The 9,873-nt window shown below is 33.6% G+C and overlaps 1 protein-coding gene and 1 long non-coding RNA gene across 3 annotated transcripts; one reads left to right on the top strand and one right to left on the bottom strand.

The window, feature by feature from the left end:
* Window positions 1-820: 820 nt before the first annotated feature.
* On the bottom strand, window positions 821-7,999 carry LOC124410048 (cystinosin homolog). 2 transcript variants are annotated; one of them, XM_046888163.1, is made up of 8 exons: window positions 7,942-7,996; window positions 7,768-7,858; window positions 6,877-7,062; window positions 5,902-6,142; window positions 5,694-5,813; window positions 4,954-5,242; window positions 4,630-4,732; window positions 821-1,007 (listed from the first exon to the last, which is right to left on the bottom strand). In XM_046888163.1, the coding sequence occupies exons 1-8, from the start codon at window positions 7,979-7,981 to the stop codon at window positions 902-904; spliced, it is 1,176 nt and encodes a 391-aa protein (XP_046744119.1). In that variant the 5' UTR covers window positions 7,982-7,996; the 3' UTR covers window positions 821-901. The 2 variants fall into 2 exon arrangements, with proteins under 2 accessions (XP_046744119.1, XP_046744120.1); XM_046888164.1 differs by lacking the exon at window positions 821-1,007 and adding an exon at window positions 3,843-4,134 and having other exon boundaries at window positions 7,942-7,999.
* LOC124410053 lies at window positions 3,216-3,487 on the top strand. Its single transcript, XR_006929563.1, has 2 exons — window positions 3,216-3,249; window positions 3,304-3,487. It is a non-coding gene; the product is annotated as an uncharacterized LOC124410053 (long non-coding RNA).
* Window positions 8,000-9,873: the final 1,874 nt, after the last annotated feature.

The following is a 9,873-nucleotide window of genomic DNA, read 5'->3' as shown; positions in this document are numbered from 1 at the left end:
ATCACGGAGTCACTTGTGGCGATATAACAAATAAACAGTACAGATAAATATTTGGTACTAAAGTTATAGGAAAATACAATGCCCAAGTCATATCAAGGCCCATTCAGAATATATTAAGGCAAAAGACCCTTCACGGAGTGTAGTACACACTTATAGAACGGTATCGATTAAAGTGTGGAAAAGCTAAAGAAAGCAAAGGGTATATTGAAAACATCACCAGAAAACTACAGAATGAAAAGTTACAGGCGCAAGAAGCGTCACTGATTAACGAAAACTGTGTGATATATGAGAAGAATTATAAATCGCGGAGTATAAATCGAAGTAATCCGAGTGGGTAAATTTTTTAAATTTAAACCTTCGCAAACAAATATTCAATTCTATTTGGGTTCGTTTTATTCATATGTACGTAGATCGAGCTTCATTTTGCATTTTTTTCTATTAGAATTAACTAATAAGAAGCATAATTGTTACTGACAATTGTGGCAACCATTACAGTCAGTGACATAACTTGAGTTGTCCGCAATACATTAATTTGTTCGACCTGATATTGCGGACTGTATTGACTTTGTTTTACTGTAAGCACCACCGTCCGTCGGACCGATTAAAAAGCATGAAAGCTGCACGTATAAACTGTTTAATAAACGAATATGTAAAAGTATATGATTATAGCTACTGTAATCTACTCGTCCTTGTTCTATATTTAAAATTGCAGTTAAAAAATATTCATACGAACTTGATGAACATTTAGACAATCAAATAACTTAACGTAGTAAATGGAGCAAATCTGTAATTAGAATCTGGATTTTGTATTTACAAGTAGAGATTAACTTAATTAAATAAATATTTTCTTGTTTATTAAAAATATTAAAACAATTTATAATTTGTTATTTGATTAAATGGTTCATTTATCGATAGCTTGGTAACCTAGGCTGGTATCTACCCGATGATTTTCTTGATTTTGATCTTCACAGCAGTCTTCTGGGAGCTCCATATAATCATTACGGTCCCTGTACAGAGTAATAATAATATAATTATAAATTGTACTCCAATATACGTAAATAAATTAACATATCTAGATATACATATACAATTATAAAATAAAGTAATGTTTTATGATCAAGTTTGTTCTTTTATATTTTCAAAATCAGACCAAACTTTAATGGGGCGCAAGTATGAATGCAATAAAACAGAAAAGTTTTATTATCGAATGAAATACTTTTCAAATCGACGATAAATAAAAAACAAAAAATATCAAATACCTCTAATGACAGCATACATTGTCAAAACAAGCTAGTGGCACATCAATTTTAGGAGAGATATCCCCCCCTCCCCCCCTCTCGCCACCTCCTTCTACTCATTTTCTTTCACCTTTGCCCCGGCGTGTCAAGTGTGGCATAACATTGTATGTAAGATATAAGTTATCTATTTAGACTGTTAAAAATCTTTTATAAATTAGTTATAATCATTTCTCAGTCCCTCTTCCCTCCCAGTTTTTACAAAGCGAAACTGATAAGTCGTCTTTTCAAATAACGATGTCTGAGCTAATTTGACTGCAAAATATGCATGGAAACAAATTTTATATGCAAATTATAGCCCAGATCCCCTTCAATAGTCGAGAATTATTTTTTTTTTTTTTTATAGAATTAGTTTTGATAAGATTAGTGAATTAAAATGTTAGTTACGAAATACAGTAAAGTTATAAAGAATCTAAAATCACTGTACGTACAAGCCTAAGATCAGACGTTCCGGTCGTTACTCATATAATTTGAAGGCAATCGAATTATCTAACTGATAATCACCAGACATAAGTCAACCTTCTTTCAATACATACTTGCTATTTTATTATACATTTTGTTACTGTGAAGCCTTTGCAACCACAGATCAAGAATGCAGTGTTAATACTGTACTATAGTGTTCGTATCAATAGCTAGAATAATAACTTAAACAAGTATAATAAAAAATATTTCTTTTATTACATTTAATTTAGTAATTGTTTAAGGTTTTGAAAATTTTTATAAAGATAGCAGTACCTAACATATGTTACAGCAATGACGGAGATCTATTGTCATGATGGAATTTGTACGTAACATGAGAAATCGCCATAATGTGTATAATATACAGTGTACACACATGCAGCATGCAAATTGACGTGCACAGGTATATTAAATGTCATAAGTAAATATGCATATAAATTACATGTATTAGGTATGGGCTTGAAACAGATGAAATCAATGCTGATACTGGAGTTGCACGGTTTTCTCTTTTTCCCTTCGGTCCTTAACAGGCTGCGACATTGAATAAGTAGTGTTTTCTTTGCCTTACCATTTACTATTTGCAAGAGGGACTACAGTAAGTGGATGCAATAGTCTCATCTGACCCAATCACATGTAAACTGAAGTAACCGTCTTGCCGTTTCCTGAGAAATAAGGAACTGCGTCTAACTATGGGACCGATCAGAATTTACCATCGTGAATGCTTATTCTATGATTTCTAGCTACTGTAGCTTACATCGCCTCATGTTCTACGATCTAAACTCTGGGTACAGTCTAGCCTGATTATAGATGGATCAGGCACTGGGCAGGTACCCAAATCTATAAACATAACTTCCAATTAGCGTACATTTGCATCATACAAAAATTATGACAACCATCGTTCACTCTCCGGCGACCATAAACATACATGATTGGATGTTTGTTCTACAAATGGTTTATACGCTTTATTTTCTCGCATGAAAACTGTGCCCATTGAAACGTAAGATGGAGACAGATGAGCAGGTCATAGATTCATCGAATTAAGCTTTATTTTTTAACGATTATTATTTTGAATATACGTATAAAATGAAAAAATGGGTGTAAAATGCGTTTTTAAAACTTTACAAATACTGTATTGAATAATACATAACATTCTTGGTCTACACACAAGAACACCTACGACATGATACTAAAATAAGCGTATTCTGATGTTGCACCAATTTGATGCGAAACTTTTTCAATGAAATCCAACACAAGTTTTTTTGGAGTCGATCTGTATTTAAGATATGGGTATTTCAGTTTTCTTTTAAAGGATTGTAAATTTTTTTATATGGAATCTTGTTCCCATTGAAACGAAATATTCAGAGACAAGAAGCGTTGTAACAAACATAATAAAATAGTATTTACACCAACACTATTGTTCTATTCACAGTGACTTCTTTTGTGATAATTACGTTTCATGAAAATTTACACGTTTAGTATATTTGCTTATTGTCCGGTTTCCAGTTACACAATTAATATCATCTATTATAAGATGGAACAAATCTCACAGGGTACCTAGCCTGGTATTTATAGAGGATTTTCTTAAGGATAATGAGCGGATATTTTACTACAAAAAAAAAATGACAATTTTGTACACAGCATGCTTTACAGACAAGAATATACATACGATGTTGGGAAACATCATTAGGGAACTACAAAATTGTACCAGAAGAATTTTCTAATCATTCACGTACGTGACATTAAGACGCTTTGGGAACATGATTATAATAAATATGTATATAATATATATATATATATATACGAATAAGTATGTATACGTGTAGGTATATATGTGGGCTATAGACACCACCTAATTATGTAAAAATAATAGTAACTAAAGCACACAGTGTTTCGTTTCACTATCATAAAAAAAACTACATAGACACGTATCTACATTTCTAACAACCAAAGAGTATAATAAGAGAAAATGAGTACTTGTCTCCTTACTTCGCATTGATGTTAACAATGCATAACATACAAATTTAAGTACAAATACTGTCGGTCTAATTTTATTTAACTAATTTATTTTCTTTTTCAAGCTGAAGTTTACACTGAAAAATGTTAACATTCTCAATTCAATAAATATTCCTCACGTTATATTACAGAGATTTATATACAAAAGTGTAACAGTTTTGAACTCTTGTATCTTATTATACTCTTCTAAGGTACTACCAAAAATTCATCTACGTACATCACAATCAACTATACTGCGATATGCAGTTCATTAAGTAATAAATATGTATAAAAGGTGGAAAAGGCATGACGTGTAAGCTAAAGTTGTACCGCCGTAAAGTTGTACTATACTCGTCCTTTCAGGTCAATCTGCTTTTCGCTGGCGTGTCTGTAAAGGTAAAAACTCTTGCTCTACCCCAGTTCCAGTTTCAGCAGCGAATCGCTTTGCAGCGATATTTGGTAACAGATCTTAAAGTTTAAGTCCGGCAGGGTTTGATTCTAAAAAGTACCTTTGCCTAATATTCGACAAATTTATTCTCCAATTGAAAAAATTATGTTGAGTTTCGCCACAATAAACGGTTTGCCAAAATATACTTGGGGCCAATTTTGTTTCATTCATTTTCTTTTGGCTCAAGCTGTAAATGATTCTTATTGCTAACCCAGAAAAAAAAATAGTATAACGAGCTAAATCATGCAAAGTGCATATCAAAGGTGTGCGGATTAATTGTTAAATAAAGCTGGTTAGTAAAGCAAAAGCTGACATGCAATAGTTTGGCACAATATTTCTGAACATATTCCCAGATAAACGTTTAGCAAGCCAAGATATTTCAATCAATAGTAAAACTTATTAGAATCGGGACCGATTTTAGATACTTTCACATACCTGTATAATACATAATGCTGTACAAGGAAGAAAATGTCAAAAGCAACGGAGAAAAATCCTAGTCCAAACTTTGTTGGATCTCCGAAAATGCTGTCCCAGTCATCTGTCGGAAAATATCGAATATCATCTTTTGGGAAAATCCGATAGAGCGTGTACGAATACGACTTATTTGGCCTTGAAACTTGGCAATTCAAACTTTGGAATATATTCCAATGACATTTGAAAAAATTTTATCTTTAAAATGATATCAGTTGACTGTAAGTAAAACCTTCAATTGAAAGTAAATATAATATTGTTTTAACGAATTTTTGTCTTCATTTTTACCATAATTGTATGCATCGAGTATCATTTGCAGCATCGATAACATGCCGCCGGTGAAATCCAAAAATATATTCCCGATACTCCATCCTATCGTTGATTTTCTTTTGTAATTATAAAACGCCTGTGGTACATATTTGATAAGCGTAATAGCCAGCTTTACGTAGCTGCAGTAATACAAAAAGTCTAACCATTTGATTGTGTCTACTCCAGCTAGAATTACTGAGACTAGTATAAATATTGCAAAAATTCCATGTATCACACGAGCCATTATTGAGACTCTCTGCGTCCCTCTCTGAAATTTAACAAATTACACTAAGTTACATAAAGTTTCGAACCAGTGTAGATTAATATCTGAATGTTTTATCATGCTCTGCCAATACCACAAAACTTTCAACACTGTTTAATATTTATTAAACGTATTTATTCATTATTTAGATGAGTTTTATTTGGATGCTATTGATTCCAGATGATACTACGCATCATCTGTACTTTTCTCTGTAGCAATTTAGTTTGTAGGAATGAATAATGAAGAGTGTAATATCTACTGCGTTACTCACAATCAGTCAGTTGTTAGTTTATTTTTGCTAAGATACGGACGAAACATCTGATCAAATGAAAAAAACTTCACATTCCTTCAGCAGTGTCTATTTGTAATCAGTAGCGTGGAAAAAAACTTGACTTTTTAAGTAGGCCAAGTTCAAAGATCCACAAACTGAGTTGGTTTGATAAAGTAACATACTAACCTCGTAAACGAAACACTGTAGGATTGTAACTGTCGTTGCAAACACGGCATGCAATGCAAAGACGACATCGTTCACTTTGACAGGGTTTAAACCCTTGGGATAGCGATTGAAATATTCTTGCTGTAAGATGAAATGATCTGATTAAGTTTGCAAACATATCGCCATTGAATCAGCGACGTGGAATTAATATTGTGCTTTCGAAATTTACCTCAATTTCGGGAATCCAATAGAGTCCACAGTTGAACAAACTGTACATCACAAAACCGACGATATTTAACGACAAGAAATCAAAATTCAGACCCACTACACTCTTGCGTTTGTAGTTGATGTAAATTTGGGGGTAAAAACTGACGCTCCATGCTAAGAAATACACCCAACCAACTACGACACTCACGTGACGCAGAAGCTCTGATTTTTCTATAGTCACACGTACGAAGGCATCGGTAACACTGAAATTAATATTTATAATGTGAATGAATTTTTGAATAAAAAATCAAGACATAAATTGGTTGGCGAATGGCTATTTGTGCAATTTCTTACTTGAAGTCAAAGTTTCCCAATCTATATTCAGATTCAGGTATTATTATAACATTGTAAATAGTCATTTTAGATTTTTTATCAATATTTAAAAGTATACTCGCGATAAAAACTTTCACAAATAATTTATGAATATAACAAATTCACTATTTTCCAACGAGCACCGTTAAATTTTGAAACACAGTATTTCACCTTCTTTAGGAACACGTCTTTACACGTCGAATTTCAGAAGAATACTGTCCAAGCATCATACTTGATCACAGACAAAGTTCAGGAGGTTATCAAGCGAAATGTGCACCACCACGAAACTGATAAACAATAAACATTGATACAACTATCATCTTCTTCAATAATTTGATCGTTTATTTTGATGGAAACAGAAAATGAGAGCACACCGAAATATTTCCGACAGCTTTCCAGATAACATCAGTAGGTCGAATGGTAAATAACACATATATGGTTACATCACCGCAATGGAAAATTTATTCAACCAATTTGAATTCAATTGAAAATTACATACTGATAAAACTATGACGAGACTGGATAAAAATATTTTGCTTTTTTCAACATGTATTTTCCTGTAGTATTAATGATTCGAAATGTTTGAGTAAACTGACATAATTTTCAGAGGTTTGCTTATACTTACGATGCGGCATCGCTGGGTGTAATATTTGCGGAAACTATAGAATAGCCCGCACTTAGACCAAATACTGTGATAGTCCATTTTGTGGTTGTGTTTGTAGCAGAGAGTGAAAAATTTGCTGGATCTGTCTTGACCAAATCTGAATGCTGTGTGTCAAATCTGACTTCTATGTCCTCAGACAATGAGTTGCTGGAAAGATATCGTGACAATCAATTATCGACTATCGTACGGATGTGATTAGCTTGAGTAAGACTTCCAGGCAATTGGTACGTTTTGCAAAAAATAAAATACACCCAGCATCAGACAAATACCAATAGAACAACACCCAATTTTAGTAATTGAAATTCATTGTTTTTCAAGTACGACTTTGCATTATCATTGTTCTAGTGCAACGGTCTTAATATTATTACATAGAATTTGCTGAATGAACAAATTCTTCCTGGAATTTAGCTCAGCGTTTGCTTAATGCATTCAGTGTACTCTGAGGCAACGAAATTCTCAGGAGTTTTCCGGCTAGCTGTCGTCATAGAGGAAAGAAACAATATCGCAAAGTACGATTATGTGAATATAAGTGTAAGAGGACATCGTTAAAAGCCAATGAAATTGGTTCACCGACATTAATCAATGAGTCGTTAACAACGATCTGAATAAAAGAGCGTGGAAATGCAAGTTTTGAATCTGCAAACTTTTAAATGGAAATGAACATTGCGGACTAAGCATATTTTCTGATCTTGGAATTACAGAGATCGTAATTCGGTCAAGGTATAATTATACATCGTAATATGTAACCTACTTAATAGCACTAGAAAGCTGATAAGAATGAGGTGGCAGTACAGAGAGTTAAGAATAACAGATAAATAAAAAGTGATGAGCGGAATATGGGTATATACTTGCTTCAAATAGAGATTGAACGTGTTCTGACCACCCGCTGTGACTGTTAAATCTTTCTCTGACACAGTGAAGTCGGCTAAGGTCCTACCTACGGCTGCGGAAAGCAAAAAAACAAGATGAGTACAAATATGGAATATTTTTAACATCAACTGATCACTTGTTTCGATCGATACATACCTAAGAGCACAAAGAGCCATGTATACTGTTGAATAATCATTTTTCAAATTGCCTGGAACAGAAAAAACAACAAAGGCATGATTAAAGTGTTTTATCGGTATCTCTGGTTTAATTGTTTTTACTTGAATTTCTAAATATGACGTTAGAGCGGATATGAAGAAAGGACGAAGTATTGTAAATGGTTAGAATTCATACGATAAAAAAACAAAGAAGTCACTTGTCCATCGCATTGAGATTATGCAATCTACTTTGTTAATTGTTTCGTATATATGTTGTGAATGGAAAGTTTTGTGTTTCAATTATTTTCATATCTATAAAGGAAATAATATATATGCTGCGTACACTTCGACAATACAAGAAAGTTTATGCAAAATTTAAACCTGTCTAATAATTAGTGATGGACAACCAATTGCGGATAGATTTAAACAAAATTCAGTGATTTGTTTTGCAAAATATTAAAACCGGTTGTCTAAATTCAATACCTTTTTTATTCTTAAGAGTAATTATAACCTATAAACGTCACTGTCATATCGTGAGAAACGAGGAAAATAACTAACGTTCGAATGTAGTATTAATAATCGGATACAGAGTAACAATGTAAAAACTTATGGTACTTCAACACAATGATTTAAATACGCGTGAATCGATTGCCCGTAGATTTGACAGGTCGAGTGACAGGTGCGAGACAAAGAGAAAACAGGTTAGAAACGAGTCGTTTCAATCTGGGATTACAGTTACCAATGAGATGTTTATTGCATGATAGTGTCATTTCGCCGGCGCGAAATTATTATTTTTGACTTCTTGATTTAATGCACATTTAATGGGTCACCCCGTATGTATGTGTCATTTGTATTTTGTATCTAGTATATACATTGTACAATACGTACTGAAAACACTACGAATACAAAGGCGTTGATCTCGTGCAGCCCCCACTACGGTACTAAATTAGGAAACGTAATCCAAATCTCACACACATGTGATTGAATCGCTCAATTCGATCATTTTTTAGAAATATTTTTGGTCACTGAGTGTCACAATGGGCTAAAGTTTCGACCGTTAAATACATTCGAAATGTGTTTGAATGGAAACGCATTCGAACCTGTCATAAAATCAACATGGCCAACAAAGTGATGCACTTGTAAATTTATTCCCCCCATACAATTATATTTAACTCTAATTAATCATCGCGAGCTACTTTATGCTGTGAAAAAATATGGCAAAAACGATTTGGATATTATTTCATCACTGACGGTCGCCTGAAAACTGAAAATTAAGCTTCCGAATTTCGTTGCACGTTGTCGGCGTGCTTTCTAGTTATGATTCCTGGGTCGGCAGGTTTCTGGTAAAAGTTTACAGTCACGTAGGATTTGTTTTGCATATTACTAAGTTTATTTATACTTGAGACTGTCAGTCATTGCCCTCGGCTACTCGGAATTGATAAATCGAATGGAGTTTAAATGAACAGCTGATCTGGAGTTCTTGGAATCAACGCGATTATTGCTATCGTCTGGTTCAGCTGCAGCTTTCGAATCAGCCAATGGCACCTCGTACTATTCGTACAGTTACTTATACTCATGATTTCGAAATATTTTAGCAAAGGTCACTTTTTCTGCTCATGGTTCTTCTTTCTTGTGTGACGCTCGAAGGGTGTGTGCAGTGCTTGTTTCGACGTTTAAATTGAAGTTCAAATTTTAAGTGCTTCCCGCGAGATCCTCACGTGATTGTCAAGATTTCTGATTCGCCGGAGGTTCGTGACGCAGGCGAATATTTGAACGAAGTTATTAATTGGCGGGAAAATTATTGATGGGAATTCGAAAGCTTGCGATTAGTTTTTTTTTTTTTTTTTAATTTCTGTACAGCGGTAATGTACTTGATCATTTTTTCCTGAATCTTTTGACACAGCCTTCAGCAACTCCGGATTGTATTTATTCT

Source organism: Diprion similis, chromosome 8 (assembly GCF_021155765.1).
Source record: "Diprion similis isolate iyDipSimi1 chromosome 8, iyDipSimi1.1, whole genome shotgun sequence".
Lineage (NCBI taxonomy): Eukaryota > Metazoa > Arthropoda > Insecta > Hymenoptera > Diprionidae > Diprion > Diprion similis.
Note: the sequence above shows the minus strand (reverse complement) of the source record. Positions and strands in the feature narration are given on the sequence as shown.

Bases quoted from the DNA above. Each gene is read 5' to 3' on its own strand.
- LOC124410048 (XM_046888163.1), bottom strand. From the start codon at position 7,981: ATGATTATTCAACAGTATACATGGCTCTTTGTGCTCTTAG. The intron at 4,733-4,953 runs GTAAAAATGAAG...ATTTTCCGACAG, and splicing joins ACTCGATGCATACAATTATG to ATGACTGGGACAGCATTTTC. The intron at 1,008-4,629 runs GTATGTGAAAGT...TACTCTGTACAG, and splicing joins CAGCATTATGTATTATACAG to GGACCGTAATGATTATATGG.